We start from the raw sequence: 27,192 nt of genomic DNA, 5'->3' as shown, positions 1-27,192 counted from the left end.
GCGTGGCCTGCGGGAGGGGGGGAGGGGAGAAAGGCGCGCGAAGCCCCGCCCCGCCCCGCGGCCTGCCGGACTGGCCGGGTCTCCGCCCACCGCTCTCTTCCTCCTGCGCAGCCAGCCGCGGCGGCGGCGGCCTGCTCTCGCTCGGGTCCCACGGCACCCCAGGCTCGCGTGGGCGGCGGCGGCGGCGGCGGGCGCAGCTAGCCGGCTTCCAGGCGTGCGCAGCGCGTCCCTGCCTCCGCGCGCGGGCCGCGGAAGTGACGTCTGGCACCCCGGCAAGAGAGCGTTTGAATCGGTTCCCGGGTTGCTTTCCCGGCCGCAGCCGCAGCCGCAGCCGCAGCCGCGGAGGGTGCTGCGCGTCCGGCCGAGGCCCTGAGCCGCGGCGGCGGCGGCGGGAGCCGAGGGGGACGCGCGCGCGCGCGCGGGGAGGCGGCATCGCCACGAAGCGCGACCGAGGCCCGTGCAGGGTGTTCGCTTTCCTTCCTCCCTCCCCCCACCCCCACCCACCCCAGTATGGCAGCGACGGACGCCAGCGAGGCCGGCGGCCTCTCGGCGGGGTCTGGGAGGGACGGCGGCGTCGACGGCTGTCGGACGGTGTACTTGTTTGACCGGCGCGGGAAGGACTCGGAGCTCGGGGAACGCTCGCTGCAGGTCTCGGAGCGCGCGGACTATGCGGGGTTCCGCGCTTCGGTGTCTCAGGTACGCCCCAGGGCACAGGAGGGATGCTTGCGAAGAGGTGGGGGTGGGGGGTGGGTAGGTGGCCCGAAGCCTGGCTGGGTAAACCGCCATAAACTTGTCAGTCGGCCCTGGTCCCGCGGCCTCGGCCTCGGCCTCGGCCTCGGCCTCTGCCGGGTGCCCGCGTTGCGGATGATCCCCCCGACTGGATGTTCCGACGGGCCTGGCTTCGGCCAGGGAGCATGTGGTCCCGCCCCTCCGTGGGCCTCTGCTGGCCTAGGGTTAGAGATCTCGAAGTTAGAGGGCGCTTATCGGGGTTAGCAACTGCTTGATCGCTGCCGAGCAGTTAGTTCATCATCCTGTAGGAGAAGCACCTGTCTTGGTCTTTTAGTTTGTAACTTTCAAAGTAGACTGCAGAGTTGTATTATTACCCACTGTATAGTCAGCGTTGCGAGGCTTGCGATGGTTAGAAGTGCTGAAATTCCGGGAGTCCCGGAACCTCAGGTTCCAGGAGAGGGTTTAGTCTTTTCCCAGGTTGTCTTGTCAGAAAGGTTTGCCTGGTCCGGTCCCAGAAGGATTCTTCCACCTTGTAACTCTCGAGTTAGGTTAGTATGCGTAGCTGTCCTTCCTCCTGGTTTTCTGAGCGCCAACCTTCTTGGGAGTTCCTGAACTACCCTCAAGTGTCCCTGGGGACAACAAAGAACGTGTATACCGACTTAAAAAATGAATGACTTTGTATCAAAATCTGCTTTAAACTGTGAGGTGCTTTATGGATTGGTGGTGTTACTGTTGCCTGAGCTTGTGAGTACGTTTCGGGGAGGGGTGTCGTGGGGTTTTGTTTTGAGACAAGGTCTCGATGTGTACCTCTGGCTAACCTCGAAGTCTCGGCGTTGACCAGGTTGTCCTCGAACTTTGGATCATCCTGCCTTTGCGGTCTAGTGTTGGTAGTCACGGTCACAACTGCCACCTTTCTGGGTTCTGAACTTTTAAAAGAAGGAATATGGTAATGCCTGAATTAACCACAGAAACAGCTTCAAAGGAAAGAAATTGGAAGTGGTGTTTTGCCTCCAGAAGACTTAATAAGTTTAGCATTTGTCTAGGACAGTGGTTCGCAGCCTTTCTAATGCTGCGACTTTAATACAGTTCTTCATGTTGTGGTGATTCCTAACCATAAAATTATTTTCCTTGCTACTTTGTAGTATAATTTTGCTACTGTATGGATCGTAATGTAAATATCTTGTTTTCAGATGGTTTTAGGCGACCCCTGTGAAAGGGTCATTCGACCAGTGGCAGCTTACATGTCAAAAAAACACTGGCCTAGGACATAATTTTGTACAGTTGTTGAAACAGTTCAAATTGAGATTTACTTTGTCAAGGTGGACTTTCTTTTGTTTGTAGCTCTATTCCCAGTGTCTTGACACATGGTAACTGCCCACACAATTTGGAATGGATACATGAATTAGGGGAAAACTAGGTAGACTCTGAAACTCTGAAGTTCATTCTATCTATGCCTGTGTATATGTGGTAGATTCTCAGTGTCTTGTTTTTTTTTGTTTTGTTTTGTTTTTCGAGACAGAGTTTCTCTGTGTAGTTTTGGTGCCTGTCCTGGATCTCGCTCTGTAGACCAGGCTGGCCTCTAACTCACAGAGATCCTCCAGGCTCTGCCTCCCGAGTGCTGGTATTAAAGGCGTGCGACATCACTGCCGGGCACAGTGTCTTGTTTTAAGACTGATTCTCATACTGTAGCCAAGGCTGGTCAGGAGCCCTGCATGTTTCCCAGTGCCAGCAATTGAAAAATTGGGGAGCCTCAGCATTACTCCTGTGGGTCCCGCTTCCTTTTATGTCACTGTAATACAGTTTTACATTTTGTTTCTCTCTCTTTTTTTTAAGTTAATATTGCCAGCAAAGTCTATTTTACTTTTTAAAAAATGTCATTTATTATTTTATGTGTATGGGTGTTTGCCTGCCTGTATGTCTGTGCACCGACTCATGCCTGGTGCCTTCAGAGACCAGAAGAGGTGTCTTGTGAGCTAGCATATGGGTGCAGGGAATTGAACCAGGTCCTCTGCAAGAACAAGTGCTCTTCTTTTTCGGTTTTTCGAGACAGGGTTTCTCTGTGTAGCTTTGTGCCTTTCCTGGAACTCACTTGGTAGTCCAGGCTGGCCTCGAACTCACAGAGATCCGCCTGTCTCTGCCTCCCGAGTGCTGGGATTAAAGGTGTGTGCCACCACAGCCCAGCGAACAAGTGCTCTTAATTGCTGAGCCAGCTCTCTAGCCCCAGAAATGTCTTAATGCAGGATTCATAGAATCGGGTGTGCTCTCTTTACTATCACAATTGAAATTTACTTTCAGAACTGTAATTTTTAGTACTGCTACGATAAACATTTTTGAATTCATAACTTTTTTGTTTATTGTTTCAGAAATGCCTTTAAAGGTCTTTTTCCTTTTTTACACATTTTTGTGTATGTGTGCATACACATGCACTCACTTGCATGTGCTGTGGCACAGGTGGAGGGCAGAGAACAACTTGAGCAAGTTGGTTCTTTCCTGCTCAGGTCATCAGACTCCACAGTGCTCTATCAACAGGCCACCACCACCCCCCTTTCTTAACAATCTTTAGAGACAAGGTCTCTCCTCTTGGTAACCCAGGTTGACCCCAGATTTGTGGCATTCCTCATACCTCAGACTTCAGAGAGTTAAAGTTACAGGTGTCTCCATCTTGTCCAGTTTTTTTTTTTTTTAACCTTTGATTTTAGCCAAAAAGGCCAGTAGTATGTATATGTGTGTGTTTATGTGTGTATGTATTAACTTTTTATTGTTTGTTTTATTTAGAAAACTCAAGGATCTTTTTGTTTATGTCTGGGATTATAAGTGTTAGGCACCGTGGTTTTTATGAAACGTATTTTTAAATTGCTTTTCAAAAAGCATTTCCAGCCGGGTGGTGGTGGCGCACGCCTTTAATCCCAGCACTCGGGAGGCAGAGACAGGCGGATCTCTGTGAGTTCGAGGCCGGCCTGGGCTACCAAGTGAGTTCCAGGAAAGGAGCAAAGCTACACAGAGAAACCCTGTCTCGAAAAACCAAAAAAAAAAAAAAAAAAAGGATTTCCTTTCCTTCTGGAAACATACTGTTTCTTCCTAACCTCTGTGAAGTAAATGTCTAACTCTTAGACAGATAAATTGGATATTAAAAGGTAAGTTAGTATCCAAGCCCCAACCCCTGTACTTTGTGTTGTATCTTTCTGCTGCTTCCCTTTTACTAAAGGAAACATGTATTTTTTATAACCCTTTCATTTTCCAGCTTAACACCAAGCTTTTTTTTTTATGTTGTTTGTTTATTCTAGAGCTGATGAAGGTTAAATTTGAATAGAAGTGAGGGGGAGAACTATAAGAAAAGGAAAAGCTAGGTATAAAGTTAGGAAGACTAACCTTTTAAAATCAGTCTACCTTAAAAAAACTTTTATGTGTCTACGTGTTGCCTGCATGCATGTCTGTGCACCACACGAATGCCCGGTGCCTGTGGAGGCCAGAACAGGGCATGAGATCCCCTGCAACTGAGTTACAGACAGTTGTGAGCCATCTTGTGGGTGCTGGGAACCAAACAGGTCCTCTGTAAGAGTAGCAGGTGCTCTTAACCACTGAGCCGTCTCCAGCCTCTGGATCCCCTTTTGTGCATCACAGATCCTGTGGCATTGTTTCCGTTACACAGATGAAGGGCTGAATCAAGTTTGCAGAGTTGTCCCAGTGTGCTCCTCTATAGATGTGACAAAACATTCTGACCAAAAGCAGCGTGGGGAGGAAAGGGTGTATTGGCTTATACATCCAGTCCCAGCCATCATTGAGGGAGCCAGGGCAGGAGCTAAAGTTAGCAGGGGCTGAAACAGAGACTATGAAGAATGCTGCTTACTGCTCGCTCTCCCTGACTTTTTCAGCTTACACGCGCGCGCGTGCGCGCCCAGGACCACCTGCTCCTCCAGTGGTGCTACCCACAGTGGGCTGGGGCCTGCCATATCAATAAAATGCCCCACAGACTTGCCAGCAGGACAATATGATGGAAGCATTTTCTCTGTTGAGCCTTTTTCTTTCTAGATGACTCTAGCTTGGGTCAAGTTGACAAACTAGGACAGAGGTTAACAAGAAGTGAAGTCAGTAGACTTAATCACTTGTTGTCTTGTTTGTGACACATGTAACACAATTGGCCTGGAACACGGTGTAGTCTAGGCTGGCTTTGAACTCTTCCCATCTCACCCTCCATACCCAGCTTTAGATCATTTTGATTACAAACAAAAACTTTGCTACACTGCTGTATTTTTATATTTCTTTTTCCTGCTGCTACTTCTGCTTTTTCCTCTTTCTGACAGAGTATCCTGGTATTTAGCTCTGGTTTAGTATGCACTTTGTACTCTAGGCTAGCCTAAACTGTGAACAGACCTTCTGCTTAGCCTCCCGAGTGTCAGGATTACAGACATAGCTACTGTCTCCGTCTTAAATCATATCATTTACCATTCACGTGTTTTTACTTTTGAGGACAAGAACACTTAAAATTTACTCTTGCTGGGCGGTGGTGGCGCACGCCTTTAATCCCAGCACTCGGGAGGCAGAGGCAGGTGGATCTCTGTGAGTTCGAGGCCAGCCTGGTCTCCAAAGCGAGTTCCAGGAAAGGTGCAAAGCTACACAGAGAAACCCTGTCTCAAAAAAAAACAAAAAACAAACAAACAAAAATTTACTCTTAACAATTTTCAAATATGCAAGATACTGCTTTTTTTTAACCTATTAGATTTAAATTTATTTGTGTGAGTGTATATATGTTTATGCACACACCACTGGGAACATGTATGGAGATCAGAGGACAGCTTGTAGGAGTGAGTTCCCTTCCCCTGTGTGGGTGCTGGGGACTGAACTCAGGTTGTAAGGCTTAGTGGTACAGAAGTACCATTACCTTATTAGCCATCTGACTAGGCCTGGTTTCATTTTTGTTTAAAGACATGGTCTCACTATATAGTCCTTGCTGGCCTCCAACTTCTGATCCTTCTGCCTTAAGTGTCTTAGTGGTGGGGTCATAGACATGTACCATATATGATTTTTAAAATTGTGTGTGTGTGTGTGTGTATAGTTTTGGTGCCTGTCCTGATCTCACTCTGTAGACCAGGCTGGCCTCAAACTCAGAGATTTGCCTGTTTCCTGAGTGCTGTGACTAAAGGTGTGTGCCACCACTGCTTGCTGTGATTTTTTTTTTCAATGTAGATAAAAACTGTCTTCAGCCAGATGGCAGTGGTACATGCCTTTAATCCCAGCACCCAGGAGGCAGAGCCAGGCGGATCTCTGAGTTCGAGGCCAGCCTGGTCTACAGAGTGAGATCAGACAGGCACCAAAACTATATAGAGAAACCCTGTCTCAAAAAACCTGTCTTCAGTGGAGGAGAGTATAGGCAACCTTCAATTTAGAATGTGAATGTTTGACTTAGGATTTTTCAACATTGTGGTGGTACAAAAAGAGACATTCAGCAGAAAGTTTGCTTTGAATTTTGAATTCTGATTTTTTGTTTTGTTTTTTTGTTTTTTGAGACAGGGTCTCTCTATGTAGTCCTGACTGGCCTGGAACTCACCATGTATACCAGACTGGCCTCAAACTTACAAAGATCTGCCTGCGTCTGTTAGCTGAGTGCTGGGATTAAAGACATTCACCCCCTATGCCTGGCTCGAACTCTTGTCTTTAAGAAAAATATTTAATATAAATTATAATGTGCATGTTTCATTTCCTGGTACTGTGGTATTCACAGAGGCCAGAAGATGCCAGATCCCTTGGGACTCGAGTGTTAGACAGTTGTGAGCCGTTCTAAGAGTACTGGGAATTAAACCTGGGTCCTCTGGAGGAGCAGCCAGTGGTCTTAACCACTGAGCCATCACTCCAGCCCTGTCGACATAGATGTAGGCAAAACACTCATATACATAAACAATATTTATAAAAAGAAAATATTTTATGTAGTATTCATACATGCCTATAATGGATTTGAGTCAGATCTACCCCCATTCTTTCTCCTCCAGTCCCCCATGCCCTTTACCATTTAAGATGCTTCTTTTCTTTTTTAAAAATACACACTGAGCCCATTTAGTACTACCTGAGTGGTAGTCATCAGTTGCCAATAGCTCCTCAGATATGGAGGAGAGGTCATGAACCCCTCCCATCCATGCTGGGATTGAGGCTGATGTGATCTTGTGCACACAGCCAGTCTCAGTGCTGTGCGTTTATGTGCAGCTCTGTCATGTCTGGCAAATACTGTTTTGCTTAGAGATATCTATTCCCTCTGGCTCTTAAAATCTTACCACTCCCTTATTCCACAATGGTCCCTGGAGTGGGTGTAAATTCTGATCTTTTCCTGGGTTACCTATATGTTGCACGATACCGATCTGATTTTCATGTCCAGTATTCAACATTGCTGACAATTTTGCTCAACTGTAGACAAATACAAGTCTTATGAGCAATTAGAGATAGGCTAGCCCAAGCTATGATATTTGGAAGGGTTGGGTCTATGAAACACATTTTTAATTGCAATGTAATCCTCTTATAAAGGAATATCTATATAGTCTTAGATGAGTAAAAAGTAATTCAGGTAACAAAGGTGCTAGCATTCTTATCTATAATACATAGGTAGGTATATTGACAGATAGGCAGAACCTATCTATGAAGTTAGTTATAAGCTAGATCAAGTATGCTGAGCCATTATTCTAGAAGAATCCTTAAGAAAACTTTAAAATAATAGATTTATGGGGATATTGCATGAAATAATTTTATATATATATATATATATATATATATATATATATATACTTTGTAGTTGTACATTATTTTAGTTGGGATTTCTGTTGTGAAGAGACACACCATGACCATGGCAACTCTTTTTTTTTTTTTTTTTTTTTCTTCGAGACAGGGTTTCTCTGTAGCTTTGGAGCCTGTCCTGGACTAGCTCTGTAGACCAGGCTGGCCTCGAACTCACAGAGATCTACCTGCCTCTGCCTCCCGAGCGCTGGGATTACAGGCGTGCGCCACCGCCACCATCACCCAGCTCATGGCAACTCTTATAAAGGAAAACATTTCATTGGGGCTGGCTTACAGTTCAGGAGTTTAGTTCATTATCATGGTGGGAAGCGTGGCCGCATGCAGGCAGACATGGTACTGGAGAGGTAGTTGAGAGTTCTACATCTTGATCTGCAGGCAACAGGAAGTGAACTATGTCTTACAATGGGTGTAGCTTGAGCATATGAGACCTCAGAGTCCACCCCCCACAGTGACACACTTCCAACAAGGCCACACCTCCTAATAGTGCCAACTCTCTATAGGCCAAACATTCAAACACACGAGTCTGTGGGGGGCATACCTATTTAAACCACCACACAGAAGTTCCCATTGACCTACAGTTGCCAAGTAGGTGAGGCTGGCTTCTTTTACTCTGAGGATCCTGGGGATTAAACTCAGGTTGTTGGACTTGGCAGCAAGCATCTTTAGAAGCTGAGACATCTCACTGTCCCTCGGTTTGTATTTTGAGACAGTTTCATGTATTCCTGGGTAGCCTTTGTGTATCTGTGAGGATGACCTTTCTCTGCATCCTTAATACTGGGATTATATGAGTGGGATACCATTTCCTGATTTTGTAGGACTACATGAGGTGTACCGTGGTCTAACAGTATTATATGACTTATCTATTTCCATATGTATCTTGTAAATTAGATTTTAGCTGAAAGTCTTCATTAAATTTAATTTAGAATTGGGATTTGGGTGGTTTTGGCTGGATTCTTCTAATTCTGATTTAATGGTTACCTGTTTTTGTTCTGTTTTCTTTTGTTTTAGACAGGGTCTTGCTATATAATCCTGGCTGGTCTGGCCTGGGACTTCTGGCAGTCCATCTGCCTCTGACTCCTAAATTCTATTTTATGTATCAGCCAACAGACCCATCTATCTATCTATCTATCTGTCTGTCTGTCTGTCTATCTATCTACCTACCTACCTACCTACCTACCTACAGCCAACAGACCCATCTATCTATCTATCTACCTACCTACCTGCCTATCTACCTACCTACCTATCTATCTTTGAGACAGTGTCTTACTCTATAACTCAGCCCTGCCTGGAATCACTCTGTAGCCCAGGTGGCGTCCAATTTAAAGTAGTCCGCTTGTCTCCTCCTTAGTGTTGGGATTACAAGTGTGAGCCACCATGTCTTACTGAGTGGTTCATCTGTTGATGGTGTATTTTGATTGCCCTCCTCTGCTTATTTGCTAGGGGATCTCCAACCTCACCACATGAGGATTTAAACCTAGGGTCTCATGCAGGTAAATGGTGTTTAGCTACAGAGCTGTTATCTCTAGTCCTAGCTAGGATTCTTTAATGAACAACTTTTAAGCTGAGACCATGGTGGTATACACCTTTAATCAGTGTAATTGGAGATTGAGGCAGGAGGATTGCTGCAAGTTTGGGCCAAATAATGAGAACCTTGTTTAAAAAAATAAGCAAATAAAACCACATCCCCTCCCCAAGGGGGGAAAAAAACCACATTGCTTATCCTGAAACATAATTAGTCCTAAGGGAAAAAAAGTGGTTTAGGGATTGGCATCCCAGTTATTTCTATAAATAACCCTAAGAATTTTGAGGGACTGGAGAGATGGTTTAGCAGTTAAGAGAGCACTTGCTGCTCTTCCAGAGGACCTGAGGTTGGTTCCCAATATCCATGATTGGCTCACAACCACCTGCAACGCCAGCCTCAGGACCTGATGCCATCTTCTGGCCTTTGAGGTTAAACACACACACACACACACACACACACACACACACACACACACACACAAATATTTGAGAAAATAATTATTTTGTATTACTGAAAGATTTGCACATCCATAATTTTAAAATTTCTTAGACACCTTTAGGTAGAAAGGTTGGTCTAGAAAATAGTCTGTCACTGTCACTACCTAAGGCAGAATCCTGTCTCACCTGCTCATTACTGTGTTTCATTTCAGAAATACATGTCTTCTTTATAATTTAAATGACAGTGTTAATTTACCTTTCTAATTATTTTTTGGTAGTTTTAATCTTTTACAGTTCATATCATCATTGTCACTTTTTAAAAAAGTTATTACGTTTATTCACTTAGTTATTTAGTGATGTTTTTAGAAAGATGTCAGGCTTCTTTAGATACTCTGTAGCACATGTACTCATACCTTACTGCTATGAAATACTCACCTATTTTCTTCTAACATTTACATATCTAATTTGTATAAAGTAAGTGTTGTATTAATGCTGTTTCAAATAAAATGATTCCTTATGTAATGGAATGAATGAGCATGTCTTTGGTTCCTCTTGAACCAAGGGCTTTTGAGATGACTTGGTGGGTAAGGGTGCTTGCCACCGAGCCTAAGAACCTGAGTTCCATGTTCAGGATCCACATGGTAGAAGGAGAGAATGACTTTCTCAGGTTGTCCTCTGACCCCCTACATGTGCCATGTCCCCCATAAATGAATGAATAAATAAATATAAAAAGGTTAATCCTTTCAAAATGTCTCACCTAGTCACTAGTGGGTTTTCTCATAAGATCTTTTGATTTGTTCTTTAACAGTTTTATTTGTGTACACAAAATGTATTCTGATCATACTAAACCTAAATCTTCCTTCCCTCTACCACATACCTCCCCACTCCCATGCTTGAGTATACCTTACTGAATCCAGTTATGCTGCTTACATGCTCGAGTGTGGGGCCATCCATCAGAGCATGGGTAACCTACCAGCAGCCACAGCTCAAAGAAAAATGACACTTCCTTCCCAGTTGTTACCAGTTGCCAATAGCTCCTTAGTTAGGGATGGAACCTCTTCAGCTCCTCTTTTATCCACACTGGAATGTTCACCGGCTTGATTTTGTCTTTGGCAGGTAAAGTTAGCTGCTGTGTGCAATGCCTATGTCTTGCTTAGTAAATAGCATTTCACGGCACTCTTCCTCTTCCTCTTCCAGTTCTCCATTTTGCTACCTCCTCCAATATGTTTCCTCAAGAGGGTGTGGAGTCTTGATATAAATGTCCCATTTAGGGCTGAGCATAGTCACTTTTCCCAGCATTTTGGCCAGTTATGAGTCTGAATTGACTGCTGCCTACTGCAAAAGCAAGCTTCCCTGACCATGAGTATTTAGAAGGCCATTTGACAACATATCCATTTACCACAACAAGTTAGCTCCCCCTAAATCATGGGCTTTTAACCAGGTTTATAGTACCAGGCATGAATTCCCTCCTGTGGAGAGGGCTTCAGGTCCAGTCAGAAGCAGCAAAGCCACTATTGTATCAGAAGGCATGTATTGTTTAGCAGGTCTGTATTGTTGCATGTGGGGTCAACTTCTGGGTGAGTCCATTGTGACTTTCCTATCCCACGGGCACTGTGAAAGCTAGCCATCAGAAAGGAAGTTTCCTGGTCACTTCCTATTTGATCTCTGTCCTGCAAACAAAGCATGTTGCATCTTCAGTAATAGGGTCTTAACATCCAGTTATGGTGAGCAAATAAGCAATACCAATAGCCTGTGTTGTTTTTGGAAGGCGTTGGGCCTTCCCTGATTATAGCTTGTAGGAGGGTAACCTGTGCCTAGCATTTTTAATAACCCATGTCTTCTAAGAGGAAGCACTGCCCGCCTATTCAGGGTACCTCTGTTCAAGTGCCTTTAAAATTCTTAAAAGTTACATATTACTCACACACACACACACTCTCATTTTTTGATAATTTAGATAGGATATTTTGATGACATCCACTTTTTTCCCCTACTCACCTACCTTTGTGTCCCTTTTTTTTTTAACCCATCAAGTCCACTTTTGCTCCCCGTAAACTCTTGGGTTGGGGCTATCTATCTGCTGGAGCACAGGGGCTGTAACTTTAAATCCGAGTCTCCCTCTCCTAGCAGCTGTCAATCATTATTATCACTTCAGCTGGGGGAGGACTTAATGCCCAGCTTCCCTCTGTGCTGAGTTTGGTCTGGCTTGGCTTGTGCAGGCCTGCGCATTCTTTCACAGCTGCTGTGAGTTCATGTGTGCGGCTGCTGTGTTGTATCCGCAAGTTACTATTTCCCTGTAGTCACCCCACCTCTTTCCACAACGATCCCCAAGCCTTGGGAAGACTAGGTGTGGGGTAGATGTACCATTTAGGGCTGAGCATCCCATGGTCTCTTATCCTCTGTATCTTGATTACTTGTGGGTTTGTGTTAATCATTGTTTATTACAAGAAGCAGCATCTCTGATGAGGGTTGCGAGAGAAACTAATCCATGGGTATAGTGAAAAGTCATTGAAAGGTTTTTTTTTTGTTTTGTTTTGTTTTGTTTTTTTTTGAGACAGGGTTTCTCTGTGTAGCTTTGCGCATTTCCTGGATCTCGCTTTGTAGACCAGGCTGGCCTCGAACTCACAGATCCGCCTGCCTCTGCCTCCTGAGTGCTGGGATTAAAGGCGTGTGCCATCACCAACGCTTAAAAGACGGTTTAATACTATGTCAGTTTAGCAGAAGAGTAGTAGGTCCTCCTCTAGGGACTATGACATATTTTAGCCACAAGTTCTTTACCCTGATAAGGGTTCCACTTTGTGGAGTGAGGCTTAAACACAGAAAGTGTTTCATTCTCATCTCACTAAATAGCCCTGGCTGGCCTGGAACTCGGAGATCTGCATGCCTCTGCTTTCCAAGTGCCGGGATTAGAGGTGTGTGCCACCACCTCTAGGACATTATATATTTGTCGTTAGTGTATAGGATAGTGGGGTTCTGTGAGGCTTTTTTAATACATCCTTAGTGTTGGTTAGCAACCTTCCACCCCTTCCTCCACCTCATTCCATTGCCCATCCCCACATAAACCTTTAACTCCAGGGTTCCCTATCATGTATGTTCTATACTCCCCTCTTCCCTTTCAAGACCATGTCCCCTCCTCCCTCTTAGGGACCCTTTTTGGCTTCCTGACCTCTATAGACACTCAAGATTAATTATAGAAATCTTAAAAATCTGAAGCTAGGATCCATGTGTGAAAGAAAACATGTGTTGTTTTCCTGGGCTTGAATTAACCCACTAATATATTTTCTGATTCTATCCATTTTTCCTGGAAATTTAATAAATTCATTTTTCTTTATAGTTGAATAAAATTCCACTCTGTATATATCACATTTTCATCATCTGAGGATTGTCACATGTGTCCTGGGTAGCAAATAGCAGGAAAAAAAAGAATCTTGTTAAGTAAGCAGTTTAGGCTGGGCGGTGGTAGCACACACCTTTAATCCTAGCACTCGAGAGCCAGAGAAAGGCGGATCTCAGTGAGTTCGAAGCCAGCCTGGTCTAGAAAGCACGTTTCAGGACAGCCAGGACTGTTACACAGAGAAACCCTGTCTCAAAAAAAAAAGGCAAATTTTTTGGCTTATCGTGATTAATTTTGCAAAGTCAAAATTTAAGAATGCTTAATTCTTTATTTCCTAGACAAGTAAGTGTAATAGCTGTTTCAAAATTGTAATATCAGTATGTTCATACTCTTGCAAACATGAGTAATGAATTTATTTCCTTTAAGTAATATATATTTTTTTAATTTTGATAGACAATTGGCATTTCATCTGAAGAAAAGTTTGTTATTACAACTACAAGCAGGAAAGAAATTACCTGTGATAATTTTGGTAAGTAAGCAATGTCCTCTTGCATTTATTTACTGTGTCGGATAGAGCAATAGCTGTACATCCCTATCTGTCCAAAGCATTGATAATCTGGAGTACTTCTGTATTCGCAAAGACCACATTTTTCCTGCTGTCAGTTGGGTCCATAGAAAATGAAGCCTTACTACTTAGCTTTATTTGGGCACCCACAAAACTGAGCTATTAGCAAACTTGAATTCTTTCGTTTTTTTTAACCTTTTTTTTTTTTTTTTAAAGTTTCCATAACCTGCCAGATTTTATGCTCTTTCCCCTCTATGGAAGGATTTCCATATGTAACCCAGAGAGCCCTGGACCTGGAGTACTCTTTGAGTACTAGCCTTACAGGTGTGCTCCACCATGCTTAGGTTGATTGCTATTCTTTTTGGAAAGGTGTACTCTTATCATTTTTACATTTTGTGTAAGTATTTGTGTCTGTGTATGGATATATGCACGTGAGTACAGGTATCTACAGAGTCTAGAAGAGGGTATTAGGTTTGTTGGAGCTGGAGTTGCAGGTAGTTGTGAGTCAGTCTCCCAACATGGGTACTAAGAACTCGTCTTAGGTCCTCTAGAAGAGCAGCAAGTGCTCTTTAATTGCTGAGCCATCTCTCCCGTCCTGTTTTCTCTCTCCTGAAATGAAACAATGAAGAAGTCTCCATTCCTGTTGATATCACTCTAATGCAAATCTTCATCTGATGGTCATGTGATAATTTAACTTACTAGGAATTGAGTGTTGGGACTGACGAGATGACTCAGTGGTTAAGAGCACTTGTTCTTTCGGAGGACACAGGTTCAGTTCTTAGCACTCATGTGGTAGTTCACAACCATCCCTTACTCTACTTCTAGGGGTTTGCTACCTTCTGATCTCCACATGCACAAACATGCATACAGGCAAAAACTCATGCACATAAATCCTTTTTTCTTTTTAAAATTGTGTTTTTGAGACAGGGTTTCTCTCTGTACAGCCCTAGCTGTCCTGGAACTCACTTAGTAGACCAGACCAGGCTGGCCACAAACTTGCTTAGATCCACCTGCCTCTGCCTCTGCTTCCCTTTACTCTGAGTGCTGGGATTAAAGGTTTGTGCCACCACACCCAGCTATAAAATGAATCTGAAAGAAAGAAAAAAAAGAAAGAAAAGAAAAGAAATTGTTTGTTTAAAACCTGGGTGTGCAGACAGTAGTGGCGCATGCCTTTAATCCCTGCCCTTGCGAGGCAGAAGCAGGCAGATAACTATGAGTTCGAGGCCAGCCTGCTCTACAGAGCTAGCTAGTCCAGGACAGCCAGGTGTACACAAGGAAACCCTGTCTCAAAAACAAAAAGAAACAAAACACCCTGGATATGTGGTACATGCTTATAATCTGAGCAATTGGGATGTGGAGGCAGGAAAATAAGGAATTCAAGGCCAGTTTGGGCTATATGAAACTCCCTATCTCAAAAAATACTGAGTTTTCCAACTTTTCATCATGTGAGGACACAGAAGACTCCATTTATGAGAAAACAGGCCTTCACTAGGCACCAGTCTTGGACTTTCCAAAATTTAACAAAATTATGAGATGTAAACTTGTGTTACTGTATTTTTAAATGTTTTCTTAGTTCTTTATTTGTATATGTTTGTATTAGTGCAGAGGTCAGAGGATAACTTTGGGAATAGGTTTTCTCTTTCTACAGTGTAGGTCCCAGGGACTGAGCTCAGGTTGTCAGATTTGGCTAGCTGGTACCTTTACCATTGAGCAGTCTAGCTGGCTCAACCTGTAATGGTTTTTTAAAAAATAAAAATAAAAATAAAAAATAAATGTGTTTTACCTGCCATTGGTAGCTTACACCTATAATCCCAGCACTCAGGAAGCTAAGGCAGGACACTTGCCCAGAGTTGGAAGCCATTCTGGGCTATATAGTGAGTCTGAGGCGAGCTTAGGCTGTAGTGAGATCCTCTTTCAACAAACAGACCATGGTGGGCATGGTGATGTCCACTTGTAACACCTGCACTTGGGTGACAGAAGCAGGAGACTCCCCCAGTTCAAGGCCTATCTACATAGTGAATTCCAGGCCAGCCAGGGCTTCCAATCTCCAGTGAAGAATAAACATTTCAAAGCTCCACACATTGGTACACTTGTCATCATAGCATTTAGGAGGCTGAAGCAGGAAGGTAAGTTTCAGGCCAGCTGGAGATATATTATGAGACCCTGGTTTTTTAAAAAACAAAACAAAAACAAAAAACCCCCAAGGGCCACCATGATGGATCCGTGGGTAAAAACACTTGCCTGGAAAGCCTGATGACTTGAGGTTGATCTCTGGATCCCGCAGTGGAAGGAGAGAACTGACTTCAGAAAGATGTCCTCCGACTTCTACATGTGTACTGTGACATGCACTTGCTCACGTGTGTGCTGGCATGTACACACAAACACACTTAATAACAGTAAATGAAATAAATTTAAATATTTAATTGAGTATTTTAGAGTTGTAGAAATATTTATGCTGTTCCATTAATGCTCTTTATATTCACAACTGGAATTTGTAAATAGAGCCATTGACAGTTTACCTATACTGTTAAGTGCATTTTATAGATCAAGTTATATATTCAGAATAAGTTCGCTGAGTTTCTGATGGTACCCTAGCACTTATGATTTTAACTCTCAATTACAGATGAAATTGTTAAAGATGGAGTCACTCTATACCTGCTACGATCAGCTGACCAGTCACTTTTAACAGCGACAAAAGAAAGAATTGACTTCTTACCTCACTATGACACTCTGGTTAAAAGTGGCATGTATGAATATTATGCAAGTGAAGGACAGAATCCTTTGCGTAAGTAATCTGTTTGTACAATTTTTGATTTTTTTTAAAATTTATTTATTTTTACTTTATGTACATTGGTATTTTGGCATGGGTGTTGGATCCTCTAGAACTGGAGTTACAGACAGTTGTGAGCTGCCCTGTGGATGCTGGTAATTGAACCCAAGTCCTCTGGAAGAGCAGTCAGTGCTCTTAACCACTGAGCCATCTCTCCAGCCCCTGTATAATTTTGGGAAGTTGTTAATCTCTTTTATCCTTTCACCACATATGCCATTCCTTCACATTTTGTAGATCTTTTCATTTTACTTTATTATAAGGCCATGGGAAACTCATTTTGATCTGCTGCCTTAGTTTCTTTGTATATATCCAACTGAAATTGGAATTTTTGTTTGTTTTTAAAAATTTTAAGTTTATTCATGTATATGTGTATTTGTTTGTATGCCACATGAGTGTGGTTTCCCAGGGAGTGCTGGAAACCAAAACAGGGCTCTCCTCAAAAGCAGCAACTACTCTTAACTGCTGAACTGTCTCTCCAGCCCAGTCCTGCTTCTGTGTGGGGGGGTGGGGGTGTGGGGGGGTGGGGGTGTGTGTATGCATACGCGTGCCACAGCTAGCATACATGTGAAAGTCAGAAGACATCTCACCTTCTACTGTGTTTGCGGCTCGGTGTCTTCGTTCACTGCTGTGGCTGCCAGGTTAACTGGACTAAGCTTCCAAAGAGTCTCTTGTCTGTGCCCAGAAGTCAACTTTAAAGTAAAAAAGTCACCTTTAACCCAGTAATAGAGCTAGTTGCGCTTTACCTTGTAGTTAGACATCTTCCTGTCTTGCTGTAAACCACTTCTAGTTATGAAAAGACCCTTTACCTTTTATTTATTTTTATTTATTTACTCCGGATTAAACCCAGAGCCTTGCACATACAAGGTAAGCATTCTACTGCTGAGTTCCATCAGTCTGTACTCTGTAAATTTACATAGATAAATTGATGTGCCTATTGCCATGTCTTTAATACTTTTTTTAAAAACCTTCATAGCTTGACTGGTTTATCCTTATAGACTGTTTCATATGGTTTACCAGATCTTCTTTCTAGATGCTATCAAAGTACTTTATGCTATTAACGTGTTTATTATAAACCATATTCTTTCATTTTGTTTTCTCTCTCTCTCTCTCTCTCTCTCTCTCTCTCTCTCTCTCTCTCTCTCTCTCTCTCTCTCTCATTGGTGTTTTGCCTGCATGTATGTCTCTGTGAGGATGCCAGATCCTCTTGAACTGGAGTTACAGACAGTTGTGTATAGTTGGAAGGTGTCTCTGGTCCTGACTGGCCCCACAGTCCCACAGCCGCTTATAAAATAATTACTCAGAGGCTTATATTAATTACCAATTAATGGCATATTGCAGGCTTCTTGCTAGCTGGCTCTTATAACTTAAATTAACCCATTGCTATTAATCTGTGTTTTGCCATGTGTTCTGTGGCTTACCGGTCTGCTGGCATGTTGTTCTTTGGGCGGCAGGCTGGCACCTCTCCTGCCTCTCCTTTCTCTTCTGTTTATCTGCTTGGATTTCCACCTATCTGTAAGCTGCCTTGCCATAGGCCAATGCAGCTTTATTTATCAACCAATCAGAGCAACACATATTCACAGCCTATAGAAAGATATCCCACAGCAGTTTTGAGCTGCCATGTGGGTGCTGGGAATTGAACCCAGGTCCTTTGGAAGAGCAGCCTGTGCTCTTAACCAGTGAGCCATCTCTCCAGCCCCCAAATCCTTTTTTTTTTAAAAATGTGTTTTACTGTTAGAAATTGGAAAAACAGATAAGTGAGTAGAATGTGAAAATTATCATATTACTACTACCTGAATGTAATAATCACCAATACTTTGGTGTTCATCATTTCAGAACTTTTTCTATTAGTTGATTTTTTTAAACATTGTTTTATATATGTTAAGTATAGAAGTGGTATAGATAGACTTTCTATTAGTTGATTTTTTTAAATGTATTTTATGTATGTTAAGTACAGAAGTGGTATAAATAGACAAGTCAAAAGTTCTTTCCTAGCTAATCTCCCTCTTTGGCTTGCTGTATTAGGCAGTACCTCTCCTGTTTTTATCTACCATTCACCTTAGTTTCTTCTCTCCACTGATGAGCCTGTCTGCTTTCAAGGCTTCTGGCATCTCTACTTTCTTCACCTCCTTCATTTATCTCCAAATGTCTGTAGAAGTTACCATTGACCAGAAAGGTTGGAGTGGAAATAAACTTTTTTAAAAAGTATTTTTATTTACTTATTTGTTTGTTTATTTATATTTTATGTATATGAGTATTTGCTTGATAACTGTCTGTACACCATGTGCGTGCAGTATCCACAGATGCCAGAAGGGAGTGTTAGAGCTCCTGTGCCTGGTGTACAGATGGTTGTGAGCTTGTGTGTGTGTTCTGGGAATTGAACCTCTGGAGGAGCAACCAGTGCCTTTGACTGCTGTTACATCCCTACCCTCCACCCCAACCCTGGAAATAAGCTTTTAAAATTTTGTTTGTTTTTGTTTTTGTTTTTGTTTTTGCTTTTTGATACAGGGTTTCTCTGTGTAACAAACAGCCTTGGCTGTCCTGGAACTTGCTTTGTAGACTGTGCCCTGGGTGCTAGGATTAAAGTCATACACCACACACCCAGCTTAAATTTTTTAAAAAGATTTTTTTTTTTTTTTTTGGTTTTTCGAAACAAGGTTTCTCTGTGTAGCTTTGCGCCTTTCCTGGGACTCACTTGGTAGTCCAGGCTGGCCTCGAACTCACAGAGATCCGCCTAGCTCTGCCTCCCGAGTGCTGGGATTAAAGGCATGCGCCACCACCGCCCGGCTTTAAAAAAGATTTTATTTTAAATGATGTGTATACCTGTGCCTTTGTTATTTGATCTCTTTGCTCATTTTACTCTATAGCACATACTACTTTGTAATATGCTATAGAATTTACTTAGTTACTGTCCTTTTTTTTTTTTTTTTTTTTTGGTTTTTTGAGACAGGGTTTCTCTGTGTAGCTTTGCGCCTTTCCTGGAACTCACTTGGTAGCCCAGGCTGGCCTCGAACTCACAGAGATCCGCCTGCCTCTGCCTCCCGAGTGCTGGGATTAAAGGCATGTACCACCACTGCCTGGCTTAGTTACTGTCTTAGTGACTTTTCTATTGCTGTGAAGAGACACTATGGCCACTTATAAACTTATAAAAAGAAAGCATTTAAGTTGGGGCTAATTAAGAGGGCATAGAGTTGTTGGTCATCATGGCAGGGAGATGGCAACAGGATGGCATGGTACTGGAGCAGTAGCAGAGAGATTATATCCAGTCTACAAGTTGGAGCTGGAAAGAGCTAAATGGAATGGTATATATAGGCTTCTGAAACCTCAAAACCCACCCCTAATGACACACCTCCTCCAACAGAGTCACACCTCCTAATCTTTTTTCAAATAATTCCACTAACTGGGGAGGGACCAAGCATTTAAACATTTGAGTCTGTGGGGGCCATTATTTTTCAAACCACCACACTTAGTATAATCGTTTATTTTCTTTTTCTTTTTTTCTGTTTTTTTCCACTCCCCCCTCCCCCCCCACTCTTTGTTTTTGAGGCAGGTCTCACTTTGCAGCCCTGGCTGTCCTGGAGCTCTCCTGCTGTGTAGACCAATTTGGCCTCAGACTCACTGAGATCGGCCTGCTTCTGTCTCCTGAGTGCTGGGATTAAAAACATGTACCACCACACCTGACTGTGATTATGTTATTTTTATTTATTTTTAAATTTTATATATTTAGTTATTTAGTGTCTCTATATGTAGCCAGGCTGTCCTGGAACTCACTCTGTAGATCAGGCTAGGCTTGAACTCACAGAGATCCACCTGCCTCTGCCTCCTGAGTACTGGGAATGAAGGTATAATTATAGTTTTTAAAGTTTACATTTATTTATTTGTGTGCATGAGGGCATATGTACTAAGGTGTGCATGTGTGCATGTGGAGGTCAGAGGATAGCTTGTAAGGAGCTGCTTCTCTCCTGCCATGTGAGTCCTAGGGATGGAAGTCAGGTTGTCAGGCTTGATGACAGGCACCTTTACCCGATGAACTATTCACCTGTCCATGATTACATTTTATTTCCCATCTTCCAGTAAAATGTTGAACTCACAGAAATAGAATCTTTGCATTGTGCATTCCCTAGAATAGTACCTGGCAGAGAATAGGTGCTTGAATGTTTGAGTTAATTTTAAATAACTTCCTTGGAGATAAATTTCTGAATATATATTGTGTATTCAGTGTAAAGACTTTCCTTGTAAAGACTTTCAGTGTAGCTTAATTACTGTACAGATTCACTGTATCGGTTTTCAGCTGTGCCGTCGTTACATAAATATGTGGTGAATCTCTGCTCAAACTTCGCCTTTGACTTCCATTAACTTTGCAATATATCCCAAGATCTTTTCTCTCATTTCTTTCCTTCTGGCTCTTCCTTGCTTGTTGTGGCCATGCCTTCAAGTCATGTTCATCATTTCTTTTATGTTTTCTTTTAGCAGACAGATCTGAGTTTTATTGTATATATGTATGTCAGTGAAACAAAAGCTTTACCTCTGGCTCTCTAGTCTCTTTGTTAAGGAGAGTATCTGTTCCAGCTTCTTATGTAATACTTCTACTAGTTGAATTTGATGTAGTAAGCATTGTATTTAAATTGTATATATTTCTAGAGGCAGAAATTCAAACTTGTCTCTGTTCCATTCCTCTTTTCTTTTGGAGGGGGGAGTGGGGGGAAGAGACATGGTGTTTTGAGACAGGGTTTCTTTTGTATAGCTTTGGCTGTCCTGGAATTAGCTCTGTAGACCAGGCTGCCCTCAGACTCACAGAGATCCACCTGCCTTTGCCTTCCAAGTGCTGGGATTAAAGGTGTGTGTCACCACCTGGATCCTTTTCCTTTTTAAATTTAAATTCTATACATTTTTTTTCTTTCTAGTTATTGTTGTCCATAGCCTGATTCATATGCATACCTAATTTGTGTTAACTTTATATAATTAGTGTATCAATCTAGTTATCACTTTAATGTTTAGAGTGCTTGCTAAGTGGGTTAAGTTTCTGTGAAGTGAAGATAGAATTTGGTAGAACTGTCCTTCTTTTCTCTCTTTGTTCTGTCTTTGGAGACAGTTTCACTGGGTAGCCCAGGCTGCTTTCCGAACTTGCTCAAATAACAGACATATGCTGTTTCTTTTTCTTCTCCTTTTCCTTCTTCTTCACTTCTTTTTGTTGTTTTCAAGTCTGAGTTTCTTATGTATCTCCCTGGCTGTCCTTGAACTCAGAGATCTGCTGAGTGCTGGGATTAAAGGTGTGTGTTCCACCACTACCCTGTGTATTGTTTCTTTTTAATTAGAGAAATAGTTGAATGGTTGCTTTTCAGGGAGGAGACTATAAAATAGTGCTGCCAATAGTGAATTGAGTGCAAAGGTGGTTGGTAGTGTGCTGGGAATCAGTAGCATGGAGCTGTCTAGGTCTTGCCATTTGTTGTATTGATTTTCTGGAAGAGATGGGAACAGATACGGCTCCAGTGACAACCAAAGACACTAGCCCAGCCAGTTTGCATAGCAAGCCCCAGTGACTTTTGAGGTTGCTTACAGGAGCATGGCTCATTTAAATGAAAAACAGCTGTGTCACTAAGAAGCCCACATGGCTGTGTCTTGGAGCTCCCTATGCAACTTCAGGCACTCAGCCAGTAGTTGCCTATTGCTTTTATAACTTTGGAGAGGACTCTTGAGAATCTTAAGAGTCAAGAGCTTTCTGGGCCTAGTTTGTTTGTTTGTTGTTTTTTGAGACAGAGTATCACTTTGTAGCCCTGGCTGGCTTAAAACTCAATGTGTAGACCAGGATGACCTCACACTCTCACAGATCTCCCTGTTTCTGCAACGAGTCCTGGGATTAAAGATGTGTGCCACCATGCCTGGCTTGGGCCTGTTTTTTGAGTCCAGAGCCTTGTCAATTTTGTCTACTTCCTGGGTCTTAAGAGTTTGTAGGAGAAAATGTTTTGGAGAAAATCGTGAAAATGTTATTTAACACATTTTTTTGGTTTGGTTTATATAGTGAGAATATAACATTCTTTCTGTTACTATGATGAAATACCTGACAAAAAGCAATTTAAGGAAGGGTGTGTTTATTCTGCTTTTCAGTTCTATGTTTCATCATAGACAAAAAGACATAGCAGGAACAGGAGTAAGCTAGTCACATTCCATCCACCCAGTCAGAAAGTAGAGAAGGATGAGTGTTTACACTCATCTGGTGCCCTAGTTTGCTTTCAGTTGTTCTGATAAACACCATTACCTGAAGCAACTTGAGGGAGAAAAGAATTTATTTGTCTTAAACTTCCAGGTCACAATCCATTGAAGGAAGTCAGGACAGGAATTCAAGTAGGAACTCAAGCAGAAACCATGTAGGAACTACAGCACTAACCGACTGACTCTCGAGCTTGTTCACTGGCTCCTTCTGCTGTTATCTACCTAGAGATGGAATCATCAGAGTGGGCTGGGGTCTCCCTGTCAGTCAGTTTCATTTGGGCAGTTCATCAAGCAAGGCTCCCTCTTCGCAGGCAGCTTTAGATTGTGTCTGGTTGACAATAAAAACTAGCATACCCGGCTTTACCCATTTTCTTCAGCCTGGTAGCTGTGATGGGTCTTCCTACTTAATTAACTTAATCTGAAAAAGCACTCACAGAGTCGGGCGGTGGTGGCGCACGCCTTTAATCCCAGCACTCGGGAGGCAGAGGCAGGCGGATCTCTGTGAGTTCAAGGCCAGCCTGGGCTACAGAGCGAGATCCAGGACAGGCACCAAAGCTACAAAGAGAAACCCTGTCTCTAAAAACCAAACCAAACCAAACAAAAAGCGTGCTCACAGATATTCCTAGTCTCCAAACTGCTTCTAGATTCTGCCAAGCTGATGATTTAAACTGTTTGAGAGTGCAAGTTCTCTTTGAACTCCTAGCAATCCTCCTGCCTCAGCCTCTGGAGTGCTCAGATCACAGGTGCCTTAGTTACTTTTCTATTGCTGTGACAAAACACCATGACCAAGGCAACTTAGAGAAGAAAGCATTTAATTGGCTTATGATTTCAGAGGGTTAGTTTTTGATGGTGGTGTGAGGGCACAGAGGTGGGCAGCTGAAGTAGCAGCTTAGAAGCTCATACCTTGATCTACAAACATGAGACAGAGGGCACACTGGGAATGGCAGGACTCTTTCTTTTGAAACCTCATACCCTACCTCCAGTGACATCTTCTCCACAAGGCCACACCTCTTCATCCTTCCCAAACAGTTCCACCAACTGGAGACCAAGCATTCAGACACATGAGTCTGTGGGTGCCATTGAAACTGCCACAGCTGGCCACCATTTAACATGATATTGTTAGTCTTTAGAATTCTATATCCAAGCTAGCTCTCTGTGTGTGTGTGTGTGTGTGTGTGTGTGTGTGTGTGTGTATTTTGTCCAGAGGATTGAATCTAGGGCATGTTCTTACTGAGTACAGGTTGGTCTTGAACATGCTTTGTAACCCAGGCAGGCCTTTAACTTAGAATCTTCTTGCCTCAGCCTCCCAGTTGAGACTACAGGCCTTTGGCCACCACACTGGCTTCCCAAACTAGCCCTTTTTCATGGCTTCTGTTTTGATACAGGGCCTTACTGTGTGGCTCAGATTGGTGCCTAATCTTTTTTATTCTGGTAGTGGTTGGTGATGAAACTTCATTATGCATAACATCATTAGACTCAGGGTAATAATACTTGTAGGTCTTTGGAAAATAAAAGTGGTTTGCTTCAGAGTTCCTTCTCCTTGAACTTTTGTTTGAAGTATTTGGGATGGAAAGGTTAAGCATTGTTTTCTTAATCTCTTTCAGCATTTGCTCTTGCAGAATTAATTGACAATTCATTGTCAGCTACTGCTCGTAATGATGGTGTTAGGAGAATACAGATCAAATTGGTAAGAAAATAATGCGTAAAGAAATGTAAATTTTTTAGTAGTACATTGGAAAAATTAGAAATAAAGAAAAACTAGAAATAGTTAACTGATTTTTATAGTTTCTTTTATATATGTATGTGCTTATTCACACATCTCTTATTTATACATCTCTTTCTGTACTTAAGTTTTATAATTTCTTTTTTTAACAATGCAATTGTAAACAGGAAATGAATATTTTATGATATTAATGCAGAGGGTTTTGTTAGCTACAGTGTAAGTTCTAGAGTTCATCGTTTTAAATAGATTTTTTTCCCCTCCTGTATTTTTGCCATGAGAAGCAATGTGGGAATAGTGTATATTTATGTATGCCTTGATTATTTCCTTAAGTTAAATTCTGAGAAATGGTATTCCTAGGTTAAAAAACATTAAGAATTTTAAGGTTTTTGATAGGTATAATTCAGTGCCTTTAAGAAAGTTGTATTTGTTTATACTTATACCAGTGAAATGAGTAAGCGTATTGAATTTCATACTTCATGGTTTAAGTATTAATTGGCGTTTTCCTGACTCTTTATTTTGTAGCTTTTTGATGAAACACAAGGAAAACCTGCTGTCGCAGTGGTAGATAATGGAAGAGGAATGACCTCTAAACAGCTTAACAACTGGGCTGTGTATAGGTTGTCAAAATTTACAAGACAAGGTGACTTTGATGAAAGGTTAGCAAAATCATGTTTTTTCCTATTTTTAGTGATACCTGTAAAAGTAAGAACTTTAGTGTGAGAGATATACCTATCTATCATTTATCTATCTGTCTGTCATCTTTACATCTATCATCCATCCATCCACCCACCCACCTACATAGATTCTAGTGTAAATTGATAAATCCACAGGAGTCTATTTAAGAAGTATTAGGGAAATTTATTAAGGTAAATTGAGGAAATACAGTCATGAATACAGAACAGAGCAGACAGCTAAAGTTGTCCTCTGATCTGATTGAGAGTGAATCCACCTTGCAGGCAGGAGCAGGGAGAAGGGGCATGTGACCCTTCTCCCTCTCCTTCTAAGAGGTCAAGTATAATAGCAGGAAGCACCACCTCCTTTGTGCCCTATAGCCCAAGGTCATGGGTGGAGCAAATACCACTATATTTCCTCTTTTTATCTAAATAAGAAAGTTCTAAACTTAATGCAAACTATATACAGTAAGAATGATTATCAAGTATTGTCCAGGAAAAACAAAGAGAAATAACATAAAAATAGAACTACAACCAACAAGAATAGCATCAAACAAGAAAGACATGCTAAGTGTCCAGAAATGTCCAGAATATAGGTAAATGGCAAATTACCAAGATTACTCCAATAGCTGTCCTATCTTGAAGATTCTAATTGTAGTATTAATATGCTCTAGCTAAGATACAAGAAGATTGTAACTGTAACTATCTCGTCTTCAACTCAATCAAAGACCTGAGAAGGAACATCATAATACCTAAGAAAATGGAAAATGCAGGCAAGCAATTTCTGAAATTCTTGTGAGAATAGACAATGACAGCTGGCAGCCTGGACACTCGCCTAAAGTTTCTCAGCATCATTGGGGCATCCAATTTGGCTACAGGCCTAGAATGTCTGACAGACCATTTTCAGAAGCAGGAATTTTGAAAGACCATCTTACCCTGTCTTGGCAGAGTTCAGTAGTTGCTTTTCCTTGTGTCCTGCTTGTCCGGAAAGGACAGTGTCCATATTGGCAGCAGTCAAGGCAAGGGCAGTTCTTTGCCCAGTAGGCCAGTTTGTGCCAAGAATACAAACTTCCAAACAGAAATGTGTTAGAAGCCCAACATCTTCTCAGGATCAGATAGATGGGTGCTGCCAGGAGCAATCATGTCTCAGTCAACAGAATTCTAAGTTATGGAGAGATTCGTCCAGACTGCTGGGCAAGGCAGGGCTAGAGAAATTTCCGTAGTGTTTTATTTAGATTTTTCCCCCCTCTCTTTTCATATCTGTCCATGCACCTTCATTCTGATAGGTGTTTGTGTGTTTTCTTGTTTTTTTGTGGGTTTTTTTTGGTAGATTCAGTTTTTGGTAGAATGATTGACAGTCTTCCTTAGCACTGTTCGTATCCTTAATATTTTATAGGAATATTTTCAAACATGGAAAAAGTTAAAATTCTATAGTGAATATACCTGCATGTGAGTTCTACCATCTGTTATTTATTTTATTTTATTTCATTTTATGTGTATATATGTGCCTTATATAAGAACATTAGCTATATATATATATATATACATACATACACACATATACACGCATATATACACATATACATACACATACATATGTACACATATATGTTGTTTTATGTGTTTTGTCTGTAGGTATATCTGTTCATCACATTTGTCCATTGCCCTCAGAAGCCAGAAGAGGGCATTGGATCCCCTGGAATTAGAGCTACAGATGATTATGATCCACTATGTGGGTTCTGGGAATCAAACTCAGGTCCTCTCTGGAAGAGCAGCTAGTACTCTTAACTGCTGAACCATCTTTCCAGTCCCACTAATATATTTTTAACAGGTGCCAATGGTTCGTTTCAGTTTTAAATTTTTCTTGGTATTATCATCAGCACTTTGATTTATTATAATCTAATTTGGCTTAATGCCAGCTTGTCTCTAGTGCACAGAAATGTTTTATTCTCTTCTGTTCTTTCTTGTTTTTGAGGAAGGGTCTCACTTTGTAACCCTAGCTGTCCTGGAAGTCGATACATAGACCAGGATGACTTTGCACTAACAGAAGTCCACCAGTCTCTACCTCCTAAGTTGTGGGATTCCATGTGTATACCACCAGCTCAGTTTCTTTCTCTGACTTTCAGTGGTTGAACTCTGATGTGTCTAGCTATGACTCTTCATCATTTCATTCTCTTTGCAATTAATTCAAGTTCTTTTATTTTTGCAGTAAGTTTCCTTATATTTAGAAAGTGTAGCCCATCATTTCTCCAAGTACTTTTTTTTTTCTCTGTGCTTTTCCAGTGCCTTACATTTTAGGTATAGTGATGATCCTATAGACCTCAAATGTCAGTGTTCATTTTCCTTTACTTTTTTCTTTTTTTTTTAAGCACTGAAGAGTAATCCTGTACACATACTAAG

General features: G+C 42.0%; 1 protein-coding gene across 1 annotated transcript in view; it reads left to right on the top strand.

Annotated features, from left to right (window-relative positions):
* Nucleotides 1-509: 509 nt before the first annotated feature.
* Nucleotides 510-27,192, top strand: part of Smchd1 (structural maintenance of chromosomes flexible hinge domain containing 1) — a 138,979-nt gene continuing 112,296 nt past the window's right edge. Inside the window, exons 1-5 of the mRNA XM_059278617.1 lie at nucleotides 510-696; nucleotides 13,250-13,325; nucleotides 15,985-16,146; nucleotides 24,003-24,085; nucleotides 24,644-24,777. Of these exons, the coding sequence (XP_059134600.1) occupies nucleotides 511-696; nucleotides 13,250-13,325; nucleotides 15,985-16,146; nucleotides 24,003-24,085; nucleotides 24,644-24,777 (641 nt within the window). The 5' untranslated portion in view covers nucleotide 510. The remainder of the gene's footprint in view (nucleotides 697-13,249; nucleotides 13,326-15,984; nucleotides 16,147-24,002; nucleotides 24,086-24,643; nucleotides 24,778-27,192) is intronic.

The sequence above is a fragment of the Peromyscus eremicus genome, chromosome 13 (assembly GCF_949786415.1).
Source record: "Peromyscus eremicus chromosome 13, PerEre_H2_v1, whole genome shotgun sequence".
NCBI lineage: Eukaryota > Metazoa > Chordata > Mammalia > Rodentia > Cricetidae > Peromyscus > Peromyscus eremicus.
This window is presented reverse-complemented; position numbering and strand designations above follow the sequence as displayed.